Source organism: Brachionichthys hirsutus, unplaced genomic scaffold (assembly GCF_040956055.1).
Source record: "Brachionichthys hirsutus isolate HB-005 unplaced genomic scaffold, CSIRO-AGI_Bhir_v1 contig_202, whole genome shotgun sequence".
Classification (NCBI taxonomy): domain Eukaryota; kingdom Metazoa; phylum Chordata; class Actinopteri; order Lophiiformes; family Brachionichthyidae; genus Brachionichthys; species Brachionichthys hirsutus.
The window spans coordinates 632,930-655,398 of NW_027180319.1; the positions used below are offsets into that span (position 1 = coordinate 632,930).

At 42.1% G+C, this 22,469-nt stretch overlaps 2 protein-coding genes across 3 annotated transcripts; both read left to right on the forward strand.

The window, feature by feature from the left end:
• Positions 1–228: 228 nt before the first annotated feature.
• Positions 229–17,757, forward strand: LOC137912619 (bifunctional glutamate/proline--tRNA ligase-like). Its single transcript, XM_068756757.1, has 35 exons — positions 229–355; positions 1,624–1,708; positions 1,837–1,936; positions 2,005–2,161; positions 2,255–2,395; positions 2,658–2,748; positions 2,855–2,981; positions 3,076–3,268; positions 3,358–3,529; positions 3,678–3,911; positions 4,091–4,175; positions 4,545–4,604; positions 8,029–8,139; positions 8,394–8,530; positions 8,630–8,837; positions 8,915–9,027; positions 9,134–9,260; positions 9,618–9,791; positions 9,884–10,051; positions 10,285–10,524; positions 10,800–11,045; positions 12,003–12,257; positions 12,332–12,585; positions 14,033–14,084; positions 14,184–14,393; positions 14,558–14,630; positions 14,797–14,876; positions 15,001–15,102; positions 15,241–15,396; positions 15,645–15,842; positions 15,950–16,123; positions 16,256–16,416; positions 16,882–16,960; positions 17,034–17,098; positions 17,364–17,757. The coding sequence occupies exons 1-35, from the start codon at positions 313–315 to the stop codon at positions 17,512–17,514; spliced, it is 5,022 nt and encodes a 1,673-aa protein (XP_068612858.1). The 5' UTR covers positions 229–312; the 3' UTR covers positions 17,515–17,757.
• A 421-nt stretch (positions 17,758–18,178) lies between these two features.
• Positions 18,179–22,281, forward strand: LOC137912628 (lactoylglutathione lyase-like). 2 transcript variants are annotated; one of them, XM_068756764.1, is made up of 6 exons: positions 18,179–18,311; positions 20,495–20,577; positions 20,851–20,991; positions 21,238–21,305; positions 21,395–21,484; positions 21,874–22,281. In XM_068756764.1, exons 1-6 carry the CDS (start codon positions 18,243–18,245, stop codon positions 21,963–21,965), a joined length of 543 nt encoding a protein of 180 aa, XP_068612865.1. In that variant the 5' UTR covers positions 18,179–18,242; the 3' UTR covers positions 21,966–22,281. The 2 variants fall into 2 exon arrangements, with proteins under 2 accessions (XP_068612865.1, XP_068612866.1); XM_068756765.1 differs by having other exon boundaries at positions 18,189–18,316.
• The last annotated feature ends 188 nt before the right edge of the window (positions 22,282–22,469 follow it).

Below are 22,469 nucleotides of genomic sequence, written 5' to 3' on the forward strand. Positions count from 1 at the left end.
GAAAATTATGGAATTGTCACATTTTAGGCAGCGCCAAACATTTCTCTCGTCGAGATAGAGTTTTTCAAGAATTCCGAAATTGGAAGTGCAGAAGAAGAACCACCGACGTCCTTCAAATCAGGACAAGTAGATATCCCCTTTGTACAGTAGGCGGCAGTGTTGCGGCAATAAGGCGCTAATCACAAAACGAAACGGAAGTTGCATCACGTCGCTGCTCTGGTACCGGTTCCTGGGCTGGAGGGCGCTCTCGGCTGTCAGTGAACAGTGAACAGTGAAAAGGCTTCACCCCGTTTGGAAAACGAATTTCCCAATATGGCGTTAAAACTCATTATCAACACGACCAACCCGCCTTTAGGTAAGCCGCAGCTCCAAAAATGATCATTTAGGTTGTCGTTCGCGTCAATTACAGCTAAAAGCTAAAGTTAGCTTGCTTGTCGTCGTGGCATGTCAAACCACAACATGTGGTCTTAATGGCACCAGCGTGCATTCAGTTTTACATTATAACTTCCATGCGCTGCAGTGGGATAGTTATAAATATGCTTCATTATGCAAAAATAACTTTATGAAATTGGCACAGGAAACATTAACCTTGTAAATTATGGACATTTCACTCGTTGACGTTAGCTAATGTAAGTTAGCTCAGCTGGGTGGGTATGTTTAGTCATATGCAGGATTACATGTTGCTAAAATATATCTGTAATTGTATTGTAAAACGTATTGTAATCGTGCACGCGTTAACTGTGTTTGTTCAATAGACGGCGGTTAGGAGCTAAACAGCGCTTTTGCGGTCGCGGTGAATGTAGCAGTCTGATGCAAGCACGTTGAAATGCTTGCTATGAAGTGGTAAAGCTGATCGGAGCTTTTAGCTCTAAGGAGAAGTTGTTTGTTTACGTACAAGATATCTTAGGGGGGGTGGGGTGGATTCTTGGCCAATGAAGGGTTAATCAAACTTTGAGGCAGATCTGTGTATGGATTGTCTGAAAGAGGTCTTAGAATGTGTTGCAAGCATTTTAATACAGTCAACATGCTAAGATTCTGAAAATGACAAAGCAGGCTGTCGGACAAAATATACAAGTACGGATGCGTTAGAAAGGTTAATACTTTTATCAGAATAATGTTGAAGACTGGAGGGCCAGTTCAACAGGTTCTCTAACCGTAATGTCCGTCATCTGATAAACAATGGTTAGTGTGGCAGGTTGAGGATCAGACAGCCTTGGTTTACTCGCTTGTATCCAAACAATGCAGAAAAAGTAAAATTGAAAATCAGGCTCCTTTCTGTTCAACAATTTTACTGGATCATTCACAGTTAAGTCTTCCGACTTATTGAACTACAATGGTAAAGAGACCGTGTGCCTCAGTTCCTCCTAGAACCCTAGATCAATTAAGAACTCTCTCTTAAAGTGACAGTGACAACAATATCGTACTGCTTTCAACAATAAAGCCACGTAAAGTAAATCAGATTACTTTAACAGATTTAACACTTTTATGATTTAGCATATTTTAATGTAACTTGGCCCCTACAGTTAGTCTGGACTGAAGACGAAAGTTTTACTGAAGCTGATTTAGACTGTTCAGTATGTTTATGAAGACTCACAATGAAACCCTTCCTCCTATCTCCTGCAGGGGCTCTCCTGGCAGCAGAGCATGTGAAGGACGCTGTCCAAGTATCAGTGGAAGAAGGCAGAGACACTCAACTTCATGTCTCAGAGTAGGCCGCATCTTAACAGTGTGCTCCAGAAACCTAAAACTGTGTTTCATTGTTGCACTTTAACTTGTGTGATTTATTGACTTTTCTTTATTATCATTCGTCTCGACTGTTTTCTCAACCTCCTGCAGTGACATCCAGTTCGGGGACTCTAACTCCATCAGTCGGTATTTGGCTCGGGTGGCTCCTGCTTTCGGCCTCTATGGAGCAAACACGATGGAGCAAGCTGAGGTTTGTGTGTGTGACGTGCACTCTGTGATAGTTTCACAATCCAGATCCTCAGTATCTGGTGTCTTCAGGTCGACCACTGGCTGGAGTTCAGTTCTCAGCGCCTGTGTGGTCAGTCTGCTTTGACTGAGGCGCTGGGGGAACTTGATGGAGCCCTTTCCCTACGGACCTTCCTGGTTGGACGTGCCGTCACCCTGGCCGACCTGTCGGTCTGGGCTGCCCTCAAAGGTCTTGTCTGCTTTTTGTTTTTCTCAAGTGGAATATCTGCAGATGAACTGAAGTTGAAATGCAGCATTACGAGTTGTGCTTGTTTCTCTGCAGGTCATGGAGACTGGCCAAGTCGAGGCAAGTCCTGCACCCATGTTAGTCGCTGGTTCTTCTTCCTGAGCTCACAGGTTCCCTTCACATCTGTGGGGAACAAGTACTCCTCAAAGAAAAATCTAATGGGTAAATCCGATGTGAGTATAATTTTATTTTATGATGATTATACTGAATACCTTAAGCAAAACTATGTTGCTTGTTAACAGAAACTGCATTGGCTGTTGGCGTGTAGCTAAAGCGAATCTGATAAAACCACAACTATCTTGACGGGTGTCTTGGTCGTTGTCTTAGTTGTAACGCTTTTCAACTGTAACTTTTTTGAGGGTAAAGGAGGAGCATTAAAGACCAACATGAAAGCTGTACGGTTTTATACCGGTTTTTCGTGTCTTTGGTTGGCAGTCAGGTGACAAGAAGCAGGATCTTGGTAAGTTTGTGGATTTGCCAGGGGCAGAGATGGGAAAAGTGGTGGTTCGATTCCCTCCCGAGGCCAGCGGGTAAGACTTGATCTGAGGATTAGAAGAAAGCACCGATTCTACACTGTCACCCAGTTTGTAAATGTAAAACTGTAGCCTTTTTATTCTTCTGTCTCTGTCTGGCTAGATACCTGCACATCGGCCACGCTAAGGCTGCTCTGCTCAATCAGCACTACCAGCTTACATTTAAAGGCAAGCTCGTCATGCGGTTTGATGACACCAATCCTGAGAAAGAAAAAGAGGACTTTGAGAGGGTAACGCAGATCTCAGAGCAAAGAGAATAATATAATTATATAAAGTGTGATAGAAATGGCCTTCTAACCTTTACATGTATTTCTATTTTCTTAGGTGATCCTTGAAGATCTGGCCATGCTCCAGATCCACCCAGACCAGTTCACCTACACCAGCGATAGCTTTCCCGTCATCTTGCAGTTTGGTGAACAGCTGCTGTCGGAGGGGAAGTCCTACATCGATGACACGCCTCCCGAGCGAATGAAGCAGGAGAGGGAGCAGCGCTTCGAGTCCAAATGCAGAAAAAACAGTATGCCCGGGAAGCGTGACGTGATTGAGTCGCGGTGAATATTCACGCTGAACGCTTATTGTTGAGTCGCACCTCTCTGTCCTGTGTAGCGCTGGAACAGAACATGAAGATGTGGGAGGAGATGAAAGCTGGGTCAGTGCTTGGTCAGACTTGCTGTATGCGGGCTAAGATTGACATGAACTCCAACAACGGCTGCCTGAGAGATCCCACCCTTTTCCGCTGCAAGAACGCGCCCCATCCCCGCACTGGAACCACATACAAGTATGTGAATTTAATGAGCCCTAGGAAGGGAATCGAGGTTATTAGTTGTGAATAATAAAAATGGCAACAACTTGCCCATTACCTATTGGTGTCAAATACCGGCCAGTATTCTTGAAGCTGTTAAAACGATCCCGACTCTCTCTTCCAGAGTATACCCAACATACGACTTTGCCTGTCCCATTGTGGACAGTTTGGAGGGGGTGACCCACGCCCTCAGGACCACCGAGTACCACGACCGCGACGAGCAATTCTATTGGATAATCAATGCCCTGCGCCTCAGGAAGCCTTACATCTGGGAGTACGCCCGGCTCAATCTCAACAACACGGTGCTGTCCAAGAGGAAGCTCACCTGGTTTGTTGAGCAGGGATACGTCGATGGATGGTAGGTTTATGTGATGACTTGCACTGAACATATGAGGTGGCTATTGCTTTTAGCTTTTCCAGCATCCTTTCCATCGCCCTGCCCTTAATTCTCAACGTATTCCTCCAGCGCTTCACTTTTTCATTTTCATTCGAACAACTCAGCACTGCCATGTTAATTTTTCTCAAATCATCATCCAGGGATGATCCCCGCTTTCCCACTGTCAGAGGAGTCCTGAGGAGAGGAATGACTGTTGAAGGTCTGAAACAGTTCATAGCAGCCCAGGTAAATCTGCCGTAGATGGAGATGAGCAGGGAACAGGAGCAAAGAAAGGGCTTTATGACGAGTTTATGGGAGGTGGTCGACTCTCCACTCTGCCCAAGGAAAGGAAATGACGTGATGAGTGGACTGAAAAGACATTCAGCCGATCAAATGTTTTTCACTTTCACACGCAACTGTACAGTACCTCTACCGAGGCAGCTTAGTTTGGCTGTTATTTCGTATAAAGACAATAGTCCCATGATGGGACGTGAAGTCTAACCATATCACGAGAATTTGAAATCATCATTAATGGATTAATAATTAGTCACTGTATTAAAATTAATAGATTACATTTTGTATCATTTAAAAGTGCTCTCTTACGATCCTTTCCAGGGTGGATCCAGGTCGGTGGTGAATATGGAGTGGGACAAGATCTGGGCTTTCAATAAGAAGGTACATTTCCCTCCTTGACAAACTTGCATCTCGGCTTAAATGTCTGAAACTGGCTTTTTGCTTGAATAGTGGGGAAATGATTCTGAGTTCAAGTTTGGCTCCTTTTTGTTTAAGCAATGCTTGTTGTTGTAACACTAAGACAAATGAATGTCCAATATTTTAAGTTGTCCTACAGACCACTGAGTTAAAGACTAGGGTTAGATCATAGATGTCATTTTTCAAGGATAAGAGCAACTTCTCAGTTTGATTGAACTAGTTTATACGTAAGAGAAAATGAATGCCGGTCGTCGTCGACTGAGAACCGCGTTTGTTTCCGAGGGACCGGTTGTAAGTCGGCCCGTGTTAAATTTGGTATATTATGCTGCGGAGTCGATGGGGACAATTTCCTCTTGGTAGACATCGTGGGCGAGCCGGCGCTGCCAGGAGCTGGGGCCAAAACCGCCGTACGCTCGATGCCAGTTAACTCAATTCGCCCGCTTTCCGGTATGTCGTAACTGGCGCGGTCGTAAAGTTAAACGGACAGGAGTCGACGACTTCCTGTATGAATGAACAAATATGTAACAAGCTTGAGTTACTCTGAGGTTCTGTGCTGGCATGGCTTCTTTTTGCATTGCTCTTTTCATTCTGTTCAACCTTTCATTTTGCTACCTGGTTTCTTTCTTCGTCACCCATCGTTATCCTCCATATCACCCTCAGTAACATGGAGAACCTCATGAATTAAACCTCTGCTTCATTTCACATCAGTTGGCATCCATGTTGCTTCCTCTGTGTGGCTTTCGTTGCTGGCCCCTGCTGCTTCATCCCTGAAGCTAAGGGATACATTAATCTCGTGGAGATACTCTCCGGTCTACTCGGTGAGAGATACTGCGGTACACATACGCTAAATATTTTTCACTCAAAAGCCTTTTGTCGTGTCTGAGGACAGAAACCCTTCATTAACTATTTGTTTTAAAGCACTCCCAGGACTGTTTTGCAGGAAACTCTTCGACTCCAGTGCACACTTGAAATCTAGCTGCTAGTTTTTGTGAAGCTGCACTATTTTTTTAATCTTCTTACTTTTGAGACAAGCATGAATGGTTATGAGAAATAAGGTCAACACGATTTGCATAATGGTGGGCCACAAGAGGACACTCTTCAGTCGTCTCAGTATGACTCGGCCACTGATTTGCTTTTATTTTTGGGAAAGCATCCCAGAGTTTTGACGGTTCTAGTGTGTTTCTGCGTTCTGCCTGGTCCCATCGTGTGTTCTTCCTTTGTTCATAGCAGCCTGTGAGTTGATTACTGCCACCGCCTGGTGGGAGTAATTAGAAGAAATTAAAGTGGTGTACTGTATACTAGTCATTTCTTTTTAAAAATGTAATTGAATGACTATTCCAGTATTTGAAAGTCGAATCAATCCCACAGTTTTCCTGATGGATCATGATATCATTACTCTCTCATATGTGTTTAATGGGAGCGGTTGTTGAGTAAAGAGACACAAATATAAGCAACTACTTTTAAAAGTTGCAGTAAAACAATGAGAAAAGTGTAACAAAGTCTTGTTGACTCAGTTGTAGCTGAAGCGGGTTTTAATTAACGAGTTACTAAATACGAGTTTAGATTTGATCTGCGGTGTACTTTGCAGTATAAGCTAATTTTAGAAACCTCATCGGACTTACTCATGCTGCTGACACTTCTCATTTTATGCTTCTCTTAAGTTGGGCATTTCTGTTTGCTTCCATTTTGGTTTGTTGGGCAACAGAAAAAGTGATCATTGGCTTCTTATAGCACATAGTTACGATTTGTAATTTATTATTAAAGTAAATTGCGTTTTTTTTTCTGTCAAATTTGTAAACATCACAGTTGGAGTTGAGGGTTTTCTTCCAGTACTAGTGCAATAAGAAAACATGCGAGAGCCAAAAACAGGAGGATTTGACAATATATCAAGGTCAACGCAATGACAGGAAATTCTGTCAACAGTCCATTCTGTTTAAATGTTTGTCTCCCTCTCTCTGTATCTGACATTAAATAGCGTCTCACTCTTCTGTTTCCAAGCTGCCCGTTAGCTGTCTGAAGGTACTCCTCCACCCTCTTCCTGCTTTCATGATGGGCTGCTTTGTCCACCAAGTGCCACTCACTATTCACCAGCCAGAAAGATTTCAGATTATATCAAGTACAAAAACAATCACATATGTGGATATGCTGTTTTTTTTTATCTGACATTTAGAGGGCGCAGCAAATCAAGGATCTTGTATACAGTAATGGCAGAAAATTCATGAAAGAGTATGATTAAATAATTTATGTTTCTATATTTCTTTTCCTGTTTGCTGATTTCATTGCCTGCGTTTCTGCATCCCTGCTGATGTGAGTGGTTTGCTCTATTGTGAGTTAAATCGTTAAAACATAATTTGTGACGCCACAATAATCAGTGGGACTTTTGGTGTAAACTAATGTCTGCAGAGAGGAGAAGGATGTCAGAATATTTTTATTTAAGAAATGTTGTGGCCAGTTTGATTCATAATTTGTGATCTAATCTAATAATCGGTGGATTAGGTTGATTTTAAACCCAAGAGGATAAGGTTGAATGTTCTAAACTGAAATTTAAATCTTTACTATGTGGTTTACATGAATGGCAAACTTTATTTAAAAATACCCATAAATTTCACCTGCTTTAAATCATCTTCATTTTCCTTTCTGTTCACCTCCTTCATCCTTTAGTCCCTTGTAGATGTTTAAATGGGAAATTAATGGTCATGTCCACTTTATCCATTTGACTTCTTCATATGTTCTATTAACGGTGCGCTTTTGTTTCTAAAATCATCATCACAAACACTTATCGGTCAGAAGTCTGTCAAAATGTTCTTTACTGATAATCATCCTATGAAGAGTACTGTATATAAGATGTAGCCTCGCTGTAAACAGGCCACACGAGATGTTTTTGAGTCTGTGGTATCACGATCAGACACAAACACTGTTGATTTTAAGCAGCGGGGCAGTTTGTACAATAAGCAGCTAAAGGATTTGTTACTTTTGCAGGTTTCATAGCGAGTCAGAGGATGCTGAGCTTTTCATTCCATCATCATTATTATTATAAGGCTTTCTGTTAATCTCTACTTCTCTACTTGTATTTCTGCTTGTTCTGATGTTTATCATCGATAACCTTTTTGGCCTTGAGCTGGCTGGTAAAACAGTGAACGTTGGTGGCGGCTCTAAACCCCATCTGAAGAAAGGCTCGTTCCTTCTCATGCGTTATTACATCCGCTTTTCTTTTTCAACTCATCTTTCTGCTTGTGTCTCATACTTTGTTCATTTCTTCCTTCCTATTTAAAAAATAAATCTATTTCTGTTGTAGTTGGTCAGTTTATGATAAAGTCACATTATTTTCTTCTTTGCACTTTCAATTAGTCTGCCTTTCCATTTACTGACCTTTGTGTGTGTGTGTTAGGTTATCGATCCGGTCGCACCCAGGTTCACGGCCCTCTCCGGCTCCTACGTGGTGCCTGTTTCTGTCCCAGAGGCTACAGAGGAGATGAAGGAAGTGGCCAAGCACCCAAAGGTTAGAGCGCTGTCTTTGATCCTTCTAATGCTCACTTCATTCACCAATCGTTCAGTTCAGCATCCATCAATGCAGGCAATGCTTTCCTCGGTCTGACACTGCTGTAGTTATAAATGATACTGTCTTCACTAAAACAGAGATGAGATTTGGGGCCACACATTCATCTTTTGATTCGTAATTGGTTCCTAATTTTTTTTAATGAATCAGATATTTTATTCTAAATCCTCAAATGTAGAATTTCTGTGTTCACCCAGAATCCAGAAGTGGGCACGAAAGAGGTCTGGTATGGACCCAGAGTGTTTGTTGAAGGAGCCGATGCTGAGACATTCTCTGAGGGAGAGATGGTCACCTTCATCAACTGGGGCAACCTCATCATCACCAAGATCAACAAGTACGTAGGATTATTAGTCAGTTAATCCGTATTATTACTGAGAATCACGTGGAGTCACTCTAAAATAACGCGTGTCTGCCTTCTTACTCTACCGTTCAGGGGGGCTGATGGTAAGGTTGCATCCATGGAGGCTCGCCTGAACCTGGAGAACAAGGATTACAAGAAAACAACAAAGATCACTTGGCTGGCCGACACCAACAACGCCCCTCTGCTGCCCGCCATCTGCATCAACTACCAGCCCCTCATCACCAAAGCAGTCATCGCCAAAGACGACAACTTTAAAGACTACATTAATAAAAACAGCAAGGTTTGTATTCTCAAACGGCAGCGTCGCCCGAGTTATTTTTAAATCTTGTTGACTCTGTGTCATTTTCACTCTCTCAGTCGGAGGAGAAAATGCTTGGAGATCCATGTCTGAAGAACCTGAAGAAAGGAGACATGATTCAGCTCCAGAGACGAGGCTTCTTCATCTGTGACCAGCCCTATGAAGCAGTCAGGTGGGAAGAAAGAGAGTATAAGGAAACACCTGCGCAGTACCGATATAAGATGTCTGGCTGTAACGATTGCCTGACTGTCCATGTCTAACATCTTAAATGTCCACAGTCCTCACAGCTGTCAGGAGAGTCCCTGTATCCTGTTCTACATTCCTGATGGGCATGTCAAGGAGATGCCAACTGCTGGATCCAAGGACAAGAGCAAGAATCAGGCCTCAAACAGTGCGGTGAGTTTTGTTAGACACTTCTACACTGAAATGTTTTGTTTCTGTGCTTAAACTAGTTGAGTATGTGAAATTTCCAATCTCAGTTGGACGACTGGCATCGAGGCAGATGCAGAAAGGTTTTCTCTCCTTCAAGGCTGTTCAGGCTTCGGGTTGGAACAAAGAGGTTGCTGAACTTTGTTAGATGTCATGTCACAGTTGATCCACTTGACTGCAAAATCAAATTGTATTTGAATAGTCCAATATCACAAATTTAAACGCTGCTTCAGGTTTAGAAGAAAGGAGTAGCTTCTCAGTCATGGCCCACCTGTACCACCAATGTATTTGTCTTTTTCTCTGTCTCAAAATCGGTCTTATCTCTCACTGTAGCCTGCTGCTCCTTCTAAAGCTGCCTCAACCTCAGCCCCAGCGCCTTCCTCGGCCTCAGCTGGTGATTTGCTTTCAAGCATTGTAGCTCAAGGTGGAACTGTCCGTCAGTTAAAGACCGAGAAGTCTCCTAAAGACCAGGTGGACAAGGCAGTTCAGCAGCTGCTTTCTTTAAAGGTACACCTGCTCCATTACGATACAGTCAAGCCCAGATAAAGACACATGTTTCTAATGTCTTGTCGTCTCATTTGATCTCTCTCTTTCCATAGGCACAATTTAAGACGCTGACTGGTATGGACTACAAGCCAGGCATGACTCCTCCTACTTCTGATCCAGCTCCATCCACTGTACCAACAGGCCCCGCCTCCTGCCCTCATGCCCCTGTTGCTCAGCAGGGTGAGCTGGTCAGGAAGCTGAAGGTGGAGCAGGCACCAAAGGTACCCTCGTGTTTGTGCAGTTACTATTCATGGCCACATCTGTGTCTCCATTTGATGCTGACGTCCTGAGAAGTAAAGCCTTGTCCAGTGAATTCGTGCTTCAAAGTTTTTTGAGTAGACATTCCCTGCTCGTGTCCCAAGTGATTTGTCCCATCATTAGTCATGCCCCTGCACCATTTGCATGCCAGACTCTAACTACCAACACCTATAAGATGGTTTGTTGATGGCACCAGGACCAGATTGAAGCAGCAGTGAAGCAGCTCCTCGCTCTCAAGGCAGAGTTTAAAAAGCTGACCGGCCAAGATTACAAACCAGGGATGGCCCCTTCCTCTCTTGCTCCCTCTGATCCTTCTCCTGTGACATCCCTCTCCTCCTGCTCCTCCCTTTGCTCTTCCTTGTCTTCTGACCTCTATCACCATGTGGCACAACAGGGTGAGATGGTCAGGAAGCTGAAGGCAGAGAAGGCACCAAAGGTACCTGGATTTCATTTGTCCGGTTACTGTTCAAGTCTGTGTGTCCATTTAGTTCTCATGTCCCAACCCCTCCCGTTATTGGGTGATTTTCATTCAGTTGCATGTCCTTTTCATTTGTCCAATTATTATTTTTTTAGAAATTATCTGAATCGACATTCCTTTCTAGTGTTCCAAATTATTTGTTGCATCTTAGTCACGTCACCACATCATTTGCCTGCCAGTCACGTTTATCCCTAACTACTCTCAACTCTAACCTGGTTTGTTGATGGCACCAGGACCAGATTGATGCAGCAGTGAAGCAGCTCCTCGCTCTCAAATCAGAGTTTAGAAAGCAGACCAATCAGGATTACAAACCAGGGATGGCCCCCTCCAATTTTGCTTCTTCTGCTCCTTCTCCTGTGACCTCCCTCTCTTCCTCCTCCTCCCCTTCGTCCTCTTCCCGTCCTCCGTCATGCCTGTATGAACGTGTTACACAACTGGGTGATGTTGTGAGGAAACTGAAGTCTGAGAAAGCCCCAAAGGTATTCTGATGCCGTCGGTATAGAAGTTTTACTATATTTTTTTCTTCGTTAGTTATGCTTCTGGAATGTCGCATATAAACATTTTAGATCTGATGCCAGTATTTTCAGATTTTTACAGTGCCTGCAACAAGCTGCCAGATTCCTTTGTTACAAAATTATGGAAAAAATAAGTAAACTTTCTTGTTCCAGCAGCCGCCGCTGCTGCTGCTGCAGAAAAATGCTGTGTTTTTTAGAGGTAGCAGTGATTTCACATTCACTGATCTAGAGAAGCCTCTGTAGTCTCTGGCAATAAAAATATCTTTGCAGTAACAGCAAGACTACAGATTATTTGTGACATTATCTTGATAAATAAATCAATATGTATGATTTTGTTATTATATGTAAATGTGAGAGATAACTCACAGAAAAATATACAAGAAAGGAAATTCCTAAGAAGTATAATTGTTTAATTGTTTAAAAGGATCCCCATTAGCTGCCGCAAAAGTGACGAACTAGTCTTCCTGGGGTCCACATAGAAAGACAACACAAAACATAATACACACGATAATCATAATTCACTTAACAATAATAATCTAAAAGCAATAAAACATAAAATTATAAACATCAGAAATGTTTAAGAAAAGTTATTACATTCATGCTTAATATTTGCATACTCACATATTTAAATAGTGCATCCTTAGGCGGTATTTAAAAGAGACTTTACTATTCAAATCACGTATGTTCAGTGGGCAATTATTCCAAAGTGTAGAGTGTAGACCAAGAATGGGTTAATTAGTAGCATTAAAATAAACAAATTAGCATATTAATTACACAAAATATACACTAACACTGAAAAAAAAATGAAAAGCTTAGCACTTCCAGTGCAATTTGGAGAATTGGCTTTTTAAATTAATAATAATTTAAATAACTTTCAGTATTAAGTTCACATGAATTGAATCCTTGTGCCTGTGTTGATAGGACCAGATCGACGCAGCAGTGAAACAGCTGCTCGCCTTGAAAACTGAGTACAAAAAGGTCACAGGCCAGGAGTACAAGCCTGGAGCTGCCCCAGTTCAGAAGGCCCCCGCCCCGGTGCAGAAGGCCCCCGCCCCGGTGCAGAAAGCACCTGCCCCAGTTCAGAACAGCCCTGCTCCTTCTGACAGCAGCCTCTTTGAGATGGTTTCCACTCAGGGAGAAGTGGTCCGGAAACTAAAGGTTACAAAGGCCCCCAAGGTAAGGAACCATTCAGATTGGAAAATAAATAAACCTCTAAGAGAGATGAAAAAGTGACTGTCCTCCCTTTTCAGGACCAGGTGGACGAAGCCATCAAGACTCTTCTGGACCTGAAGGCCAAGTACAAAACGCTCACTGGACAAGATTACAAGCCTGTAACTGCTGCCGGCGCCACCGGAGGAGAAGACAAAAACCGCAAGGAGAGGGAGAATAAGTCTGAGAAACAAGGAGGAGGAGGAGGGAAGAAGGGTAAAGGAGAAAAAGCAAGCCAAGGCAAGGATGCCTCAGGAGGCTCAGGAGATGGACAAGGATCTAAGAAACAAACACGGTGAGAGACTGGAAACAGATCAGATCAGAGGAGTGGAGAAGTGAGTCCACTCGTCTCAAGCAGCGAACACAATGTTTATACTTGATGCCTGATATCACTCAAAATTATAAGTCTTAATATTAATACTGTGAATGTCATTCAAATATTGATATTGAGGAACATAATTTTATTTTATTTACTTTTTGCATCTGAAGTATAGATTTCTACTTTGAAACCTTTGAAGTGTACCTTTATTTAACTCGTAATTTTTAAACATTAGGTTTATATCCTTAATTCTAAATACGGTGACTAGTAGAAATACTAATATTAATCCCTCCTGTGCAGCCAGACTGCAGACGGAACTATATCGTAGACAAATGGATATCATCTGTTGGATAAAACAGATCTACGGCGAGACAGTTACTACTGGTTCCACTTTAGGTTCTTTTACTGACATTGATTGGAAGCTGCGTGAAAATGTCTGGTCTAATAAAAAGCTTCATACCGAATTATTCTCTCAGAATTGTGCTTTAATCATATTAAAGGAAACTGATTTAATTCGGACGGTTGTTCCGCATGGAGGTGTTTAGTTTTTGCGTACCGGTGGATGGATCGTTTGCATCAAACCACGAGTTGCATATTTTAGCCTTTAAACAAATGCAGCAGCTTTATGAGGACGGAGGGAAGAGCTGGGATTTGTTTTGTGGACACTGAAGATGGATCATCTGTAAACACAACCCTCTGCTGCTGTAGATAAACAACTGAAGAGTTTTTTTTTGTCCTTTTTATATTCCTATTTGGTGAGTTTAAATGGCTGGTGTGTTTTTCATCTGCTTGATTTGTGCTTTTGATCTGTTGTCAGCCTCAAGGATGAAGTCTGATTGCTCTGTAGCAATGCTGCTTTGCATAAATATATACATATTTATATTTTGCATGTTTCTTTTTCTTTTTTCTAACAAACACATTTGTCTCATCAACACACACAAACCCCCACAACCCTCATTCTGAAGACCTGCTTAGCTGAACAGTGAAGGCTATGAGATGCAAAAGGTATAATAAAACCAAAACAGTTGTGTTCCTGGGATAAGGACTATTATTGGGATCATGCTATAGTATTGTGCTTTCGTGTTGAGGCTCTACCGTTGTTGTTCGATACTTAGGAGCTGGTTTGCTGGCTACATAGTGATGTGAATTTTCAGTTGCATGTTTGGCTGGACTTGGAATGACTGTGTATTGTGTTAGTAGTATGCAGTCAGGAATCATTATGTACCTGCGTTTCCTGTTTCTGGTTTCACTTCAGGCTGCAGTAATTTTCCCAATTTGTTCTGCAACTATAATTTGGCAGTACTGACAAAACATACAAAACCATTTGAGTAACTAATTCTTTAATACGAGGCCAGAAACTAGACTAAACAACAATCCTTCAAAATTGCATTGTCGTCAGACTAACTTTGCTCGTCTCCGACAGGCTCGGGTTAGAGGCCAAGAAAGAGGAGAACCTCGCTGACTGGTACTCGCAGGTGAATTAAATAGATTCAAAGCTACTACGTTTAGATAAGAGTTTAAATGTTGTTTGCATTTATCTGAAGCATCTGTATGTAATCCAATGTGTCCTCCAGGTCATCACTAAAGCAGAGATGATTGAGTACTACGATGTTAGCGGCTGCTATGTACTGCGGCCCTGGTCCTTCGCCATCTGGGAGTCCATCAAAGACTTCTTCGATCGGGAGATTAAGAAACTGGGAGTGGAGAACTGCTACTTTCCGATGTTTGTCTCTCAGTCCGCCATCGATAAAGAGAAGTCCCACATTGAAAACTTTGCTCCAGAGGTAAAAAAAGAGAAATTGAATGAACACTAAAGGAGAGAGAGAGCATGCATGTGTTACAGCATTCAAGGCATTAAAAGTCCGCTCTGCTGTGTTAAGACACATATGTGATGACTGTCAAAATAATACAACCGCATGATGTAATTTGATTTTGTGAACTTCTTCAGGTTGCCTGGGTAACGCGGTCAGGAAAAACAGAGCTGGCTGAGCCCGTCGCTATCAGACCCACCAGTGAGACAGGTGTGAAACACGGCTTTTGGTTGAAGACCAGTCTGTGTGTATCAGTGCAGATGCCCATAAACGTAGCATAAAGTGCATCTAAATAATGTTTCTCTGCAGCGGTTTGCATTGATTTGGCCCGATATGTTTGGTTTTTAGCCTTTTGTCCTCTTTTGGTTTGCTTTAGTGATGTACCCTGCCTATGCAAAATGGGTTCAATCCCACAGAGACCTGCCAATAAAGCTCAACCAGTGGTGTAATGTTGTGGTTAGTAACCTCCTACAATTTCATTCACGCCATCTTAACTCCCAGTTCCTAACGTACGTCTTTCAAAGTCCTGAATTCTTTTTCCCTCTTCTCACGTCTTCGGTTCCTACACTTCCCACTCCAGAGATGGGAGTTCAAACATCCCCAGCCCTTCCTGAGGACGAGAGAGTTCCTGTGGCAGGAGGGACATTCAGCCTTTGCCACCAAAGAAGAGGCAGAGGAGGAGGTATCCACAAGCACGCCTCTGCTGTTGTTTCAGTGTTGAGTAGTGTAGAACTTTCAAAGCACTAACGTGTATGTATTTAGCTATGTCCCATGGTACAAAAGTACATGCATGTGTACTTTACACATTATTTGTGTGTAGGTTCTTCAGATCCTGGATCTCTACGCCAAGGTTTATGAGGAGCTGATGGCAATCCCTGTGGTGAAGGGAAGGAAGACCAAGAAGGAGCAGTTTGCAGGAGGAGATTACACCACCACAGTGGAAGCATTCATCTCTGCCAGTGGCCGAGCCATTCAGGTACTCCAATAAACTACCTTACTGATCATCCATTCATTTTGAGGCCAGCAAAATGTTATACTTGATTTCAAACCCGTTTTTATGATGGTTGAATGTTCAATGAGCTGCAGAAATTGAAGAAGCTGCAAAGATAGAAATTGTTTCATGATTTTTTTTTCACTTGGAATTTATATTTTACAGAAATATTAAATAAAAAAAATATTTTTAAAAAGTAATTTGGGCCTGGGCATTATTCTGTGTCTCCTCAGGGTGCTACTTCCCACCATCTGGGTCAGAATTTCTCCAAGATGTTTGAGATCATGTTTGAGGATCCAAAGAGCCCGGGCGAGAAACAGCTGGCTTACCAGAACTCCTGGGGAATCACAACCAGGACTATTGGAGTCCTTACTATGGTCCACGGAGACAACATGGGACTTGTACTTCCACCCAGGGTGGCCTGTCTGCAGGTGCAGTAGATATGTTTTAACAGAAGGACAAATAATAACAATTAAAATGTTCCAAATATTTTTTTGGGATGTAATTTAAGAGTTCAAATTTGTCTTTGCTTTTCCAGGTTGTCATCATCCCATGTGGAATCACCGTTTCCCTGCCAGAGCAGGAGAAGGAGGCCTTGTTGACCCAATGCTCCAAATACCTGAACAGCCTGCAGGATGCAGGCATCAGGGTAAAGCTCGACCTCAGAGACAACTATTCCCCTGGTTGGAAGTTCAACCACTGGGAACTGAAGGTAAGGAATAAAATGGCAGCAGTTAACGGAGTAGGAAAATATAAGAGTTAGTAAATATCAACAGCCTGGACTTGTCGCTACATATATCTTTACAGTTTCTGCTTATTGTTTCGATCCGTGTTTCTTGTCCAGGGTGTTCCTATCCGTTTAGAAGTGGGCCCTAAAGACATGCAGCAGCGGCAGTGTGTTGCAGTGAGGAGAGACTCTGGTGCAAAGATCACAATTCCAGAAGCTGAGGTGGAGAAGGAGCTGCTCGTCATGTTGGAAGACATCCAGAGCAACCTGTTTAAGAAGTAGGGTGCAGCACTGTGCATCGGGGCTAGACTTGAAACTCTGCTTGGATTCATCGACAAATTGATAAATACAAAATAAAGAGACATTTGTGATCTTTTTACTATTGTTATAAGTAGATCACAATAATATGGCACATTTCAGATGGCAAAAGGTGTGTTTTTGCTCCAAAGCCAGATCCTTTCCTTCCGGAGTCTGTTTGAGAGCAGAGCTAACCAACAAATGTATCTAAATTCAAATGGACTGCATTCTGTTTCTAAAATGTTTCATGTTTACATATTGTTCCTGCTGCCCACAGTTTAAAAAAAAGTTAGTACATTTTAAACATCAACGTGTTTCCCAACCAGCTGTGGGTAACTTTGTTAAAAACAATGAAGTGGCAAGACTTTGAAAGATCCAGCTGTAAATGAGAATACAAGGTTCTGACATGGTGTCAACATAAATGTGTTCCACGTTCGTCTTTTCAGAGCTTCAGATGACTTTAAGAATAACATGGTGGTTGCAGACACAATGGAACAGTTCCAGAAGGAGTTGGAGAAGGGCAAGGTGAGTAACGCAACCCACACTATGTCTGTCCTCACATGAGTAAATGATGAATAATACGCGTTTTGCTTGATAGATTGTCCAGATCCCGTTCTGTGGTGAAATTCCGTGTGAGGATTGGATCAAGACAACCACTGCCAAGTATGTCCTACGTATTTTTTATGATGGTTGTACAGCATTTTAACATCAGTATCCATCAAATATACATATGAAGAGAGACACTATGAAGTCAGAGGAGTTTTTGTCTATCATTTCATGTCATTTCTTGTCGAATTGACAGTCACATCAAGATTTTCATTTGGAAAATACAAGATGCTAAATATTAGTTACACCTGGCATATGCCACTTAGCTTTGGCCAAATTATTTTAACTTTAAAAGCTATTTTCATGCCTTGTTATTCTGTAGGGACCGGGACCTGGAGCCTGGAGCTCCATCTATGGGTGCCAAGAGCCTCTGTATCCCCTTTTCCCCCCTGAAGACGCTTCAGCCTGGTCAAATGTGTGTCAGCGGCAAGGAGCTTGCCCAGTTCTACACCCTGTTTGGACGCAGCTACTAAAGACATCCTCCTCTGGAGCGAGATGTGCTACATTGTCGTCTTTTTGCATCTCTGTCCCCCTCTTTTCTTTCGTTTTTTTGGTTTTTCTAACATACGTTAACATTGTTATTATACATCTGATAGGTGGGGTTTTTATTAATGGGATGCAAAACAATTGAGTATTAAAACTGCCCATGTCTAACCTGTAATAATTGTTGTCATTTCAAAATATGCCAAATAAATATGGAATGAGCATCAGAAAAATTTGGTATGAATAAATTTGGCCATTTATTGTCTGTATTGCAAAATAATGGTATACATGTAAGGAATCTGTGGAGTACTTGTTAGATTCCTTGCCTTCTGTTTATTTTCAAAATAAAATTGCTGCTTCTTCGAAAGAGTAAGTGAAGCGTGATACTTTCTCATGCAGCATATATTTATAGGATGATTAAAAGAAGCTAGTAACAAAATTAATGCTTTTTATTTTTCTGTTCCGAAAGGTTATTAAAGCTGCATGAAGTAATGAATTTGAATTTGAGTTAAAGTCGTCAGGGTGTTTTGGTTAATATGCAAATCAGTGCTCAACGGCTGGTGCCAATTACTGTCGCAGGCCTACTGCTGTGTCCTTTATTCTGAAAATCAACGGAAGTGTTCGTGTTAATGTCCTCCCCCAGCGGAATATCACTTCCTGTCCGACTGACAGTGCAGTCCGAGCTGCGGTCCAGGTTTGTACCGTCTGTCAGGGGAAAATGAGCGACAAAGGTCTGTCAGACGACGCGGTGGCGGCGGCTTGTAAAGACGCGGATCCAGCTACAAAGGTAGGGTGAGTTTCCTAGCAACACGTGTTTGATCACTCGATGACGAATTATTCTGCTACGAGCGGTGCCACGTCTCATGCTAAACACCCAGGGGGGGTTGTTTTATGCTAGCTTAGCCAACTAGAGCGTTCCCGTATGGAAACTCTGTCCGAACCTTGGTGGGAAGCAAAGTCGGAAAGCTCGCATCTCCAGAACGGTCCGTGTTAAGTTAGCGATTTAAGGTGCGGCCAAAACCAGACACGTGACGCGGTGACGAAAAGCAGGCGGGACTGCGAACGACCAATGTGGGCAGTGGCGCAACCGTGAGCCGCTGGAGAACCAGAAGGTATTCTGGAGGGCCGGGCCAAAAGGCTGAGCGCAATTCTGCGTAATATTAAAAGCAGTAAATGGCATTGTTTTGACAAGCTTGTAAGAATGTTATAATTAAGCAATGAAAAATGGAGGTTGCCTTACAAAGAAATGTATTTATTCAATTCAATTTCTCAAAACAATGGTAAAATAAGTGTGAAAGTTTTACCCTTTGACTCATATTAGTGAACATTTTCAGTCACATTCACTATGAAGCACATTTTGAGTTTAATATACTGTTGGAGCGTTGAGTGAAGGTTCTCAGCATCCTAAAGACATCACAGATGCATAATGTTGAACTGTCGCTGCCCCAGCTGGCTCCTGAAACCACACTGACTAGAGGGATCTAGAAAAGAACCACGTTTGAGACCATTTCTTTTTGAAAATTGTGTATTTCCTAGTCAGCAGGTTGCTGAAGGCTGACTTATATTTGTGAGTAGATTCTATAGTGTGAAGTGGAGAAGGTTGATTTGCTGCCGAAAAAAGGTGTCGATTGCAATAATTTACGAGTGAAACCGCAGCATGAGCACCCATAAGTAAAACTCTGCATGCTCTATGTCTCCATGGTTGCAGCAGTGTGTGACATTTTTGCTCCTGTTGGAGTAGCAGCACTGTGGGGGGGGGGGTGCAGTCGCCAGCCAGAGAGATAACCACCAACTGTGAAAGACACACACTGCAAATATATGAATAACTTTATTAGATAGAATGTTAGAGCAGTACAAGTACAGTCAAACAGCAGCATGTATTACAGTACGAGTACAATCAAACAGCAGCATGTATTACAGTACGAGTACAGTCAAACAGTATGTATTACAGTACGAGTACAGTCAAACATCCTGTCTAAGAGGAGCATTTCAAAAAAGCCCTTGCATTGCAATTAACAATCTAATTGTTCTTCTCCCCCCCTCCCCCCCCCCCACCAATATTTAAGAAGTCTGATCACAGATGAATAATGGAAACACGCCTTTTGAAGGAGATACATTTATTATTAATTATTAACACTGTCATTGAGCTCTCATCTGAAAGCTTCAGTAATACATAATGGTGGTTACTGCTCCATCGGTTGATGTTCAATGAGTTGTGTGGTGGATAATGGAATTTTCTTTCTGTACATTTGCTCTATTAATGGTTTTGATGGTGATATTTTTACTGCAGATTTGACGGACGCCGTCCCGAAGGTTAATCGAGCTCTGTGGTTTGTTCTGGATTAAAACCAGAATGTGCCCGCTGTGGTGTTTTTCTGTCACTAAATGGTCCATAATGTTCACGTTCACGGAGATGCTCATTAAAAAGTTATGGAGTTCTAAGGGTTAAAGATGCTAAAGTGCATTGAGATACAGTCGGACGGGAAACGGTGGAAAAGGACATGGATAGGATCAAAATAAGACATTTATCTTTATCCAGTTTTTATACTAATCAATGGGATCAATTTGTACGATTATGTAACTGTGTAGGTAATAGTGTGGCAGACCAAGCTGCAGGATTTGCTTTCTGCATGTGCAAAGTTAGCAAATCACCTTTTGAATTGAGACTTCTGGAACATCGAGGACGGCATCGCCTTCGATGTGGTGTGTAAACAAGAGTGCATGGGAAACAAAGTAGCATCTTAGCAGGTCTGATGTCTTCAGTTGGTTCATATTGACGTGCGTTTCTCACGTGGACGGGATGATTGAATGGAATGCCCTTTGCTGCTGCTTTTTCTCGTTGAACTGGGGTCCAGCCATCGGAACCGAAACGGAGCATTTTGAATTTCAAACAAATGTGTTGTCTTTGTGTTTGTCTCATGTTGCTGCAGACCGCCTGATCTAAAGTGTTGTAAAACTGTTGCTTTTCAGGACTTCATGATGCAGCAGACGATGCTGCGGGTTAAAGATCCTGTTAAATCCTTGGATTTCTACACCAGAATCCTCGGAATGACGTGAGAAATCGGGATTCAACTTTAGCTCGGCAAACTGAAAATGGTTCTCGGATTAATATATAATATAATTATATACATTTAAGGTCACTTTAATTTAATCAAAACATTAACTTGCCAAAGCAAGAGTGCACTGAATGTTCTACGTCGAAGAGGTTCAGCTTTTGTGAGCTAGAAATGTCCACTTGTCATCAGAGGGTTGCACTAGGGAGCAGCGCATTTTTGTTTTTTTTACTAAAGTGGTGCTTTCTCTCGCTCTCTCTCCAATTTTTTTAGGCTACTGCAAAAGTTTGACTTTCCCTCCATGCGTTTCTCTCTCTTCTTCTTGGGCTATGAGGACAAAAAGGAGATTCCTACAAATGTGGAGGATCTGACATCCTGGACTTTCTCCAGAAGAGCCACAATTGAGCTCACACAGTAAGTGTCCACACAGAAGACACACAGTTATTTGGCTGCAGCATTGCCATCATACGGGACAGTGCAGAATTACATTCTATTGTTAAAACTATGATTTTACCATTCCTGTACAATATTCCCACCATAATAATCCGAAGCATTGTCAGTCCTCGACAATTTTACGAAAATGACAACTGATATTTTCTCATCTGCATTTCTCTCCTTCTCTAATGCTGCATTTGTCCTGGTTTCCGTCTTGCCTCCCAGTAACTGGGGCTCGGAGTCTGATGAGAGCCAGTCTTATCACAATGGAAACTCGGATCCGCGTGGCTTTGGTAAGATTGCTTATCTGATTGTAAAAATGAGCACTAAAGACCGATTAAAAACGTTTTGGAAGGCAACAATGTGTCCTCTTTGTTGACAGGACACATTGGAATCGCTGTTCCTGATGTCTACAAAGCCTGCAAGTTGTTTGAAGAGCAAGGAGTCACATTTGTCAAGAAACCCAATGATGGTGAGATCTATTTATGGCTATGAGGGTTAAATAAATAACAGATCTTTCTTTCCTGTTTTACTTGACTTCTGCACTCAAAATGTGCAGAGGCTGAAACCATAAAATGTGAAGAAAGCCTTCGGGTCAGATCTGATGCTTTGTAGTTTTTATTGGAAGAAGGGAAAGCAGCAGGTGGTATAAAAACATGTCTCGCCTTTCCATTTTCCTACCTCTGAAAAGCAGTCGGTTCTTGTAGTGACATTAAATACGTATTTATCTTGTAGATGTTTTCATTTTACTACTGCAATTAGTTATACGCCTGTAGAAATTTGAACTTTACAAATGAAAACTTTATTTTGAAATGAACTTTCCTTTGTTTGGTATCCTCCCTTCTCTTATTGTTTTCTCAGGTAAAATGCAAGGCTTGGCTTTCATTCAGGATCCTGACGGTTACTGGATCGAGATCCTAAGTCCAAACAACATGATGTCTATTGCCTCCTAAAAATAAATGACTAAAACGATAACAAATAAGCTCTCCCTCAACAAGCTACCTGCTGCTGTGCATACAGGCCGAACCTGTTGGGGCTTCACTGGGGGAGAAGAAGATTGAGATTTAGTAAGCTTCCAGAAAAACATGACGCAGGATCACTCGAGTTCAGTCGGTGTGCACTGCGATGATGATTAGGTTATTGTTTCAAGCTGCATCTACTTTGTGTTGCTGCTGAGTTTGTCTGCCATCATCAGTTTGTGTGTGTCCCAAAGCAGCAATTCTGGAGTGAAGCTGTATTACATGTAATAAATGTGAGAGCCGCCGTTCAAATGGATTTGTGGTTTCTTATTTTATTGACGATACACAGCCAATCAAGGCAGCAGAATTCCTATTATCGGGATCACATCTCACAAACTATGCATTCTCACTTTACCGTACTTAAGTAAACATGATAATTAGTTGTGACTTTTTTCCAGGGAAAGATGATTTTAAGGTGACAGGTCAATCGGTCGTCTT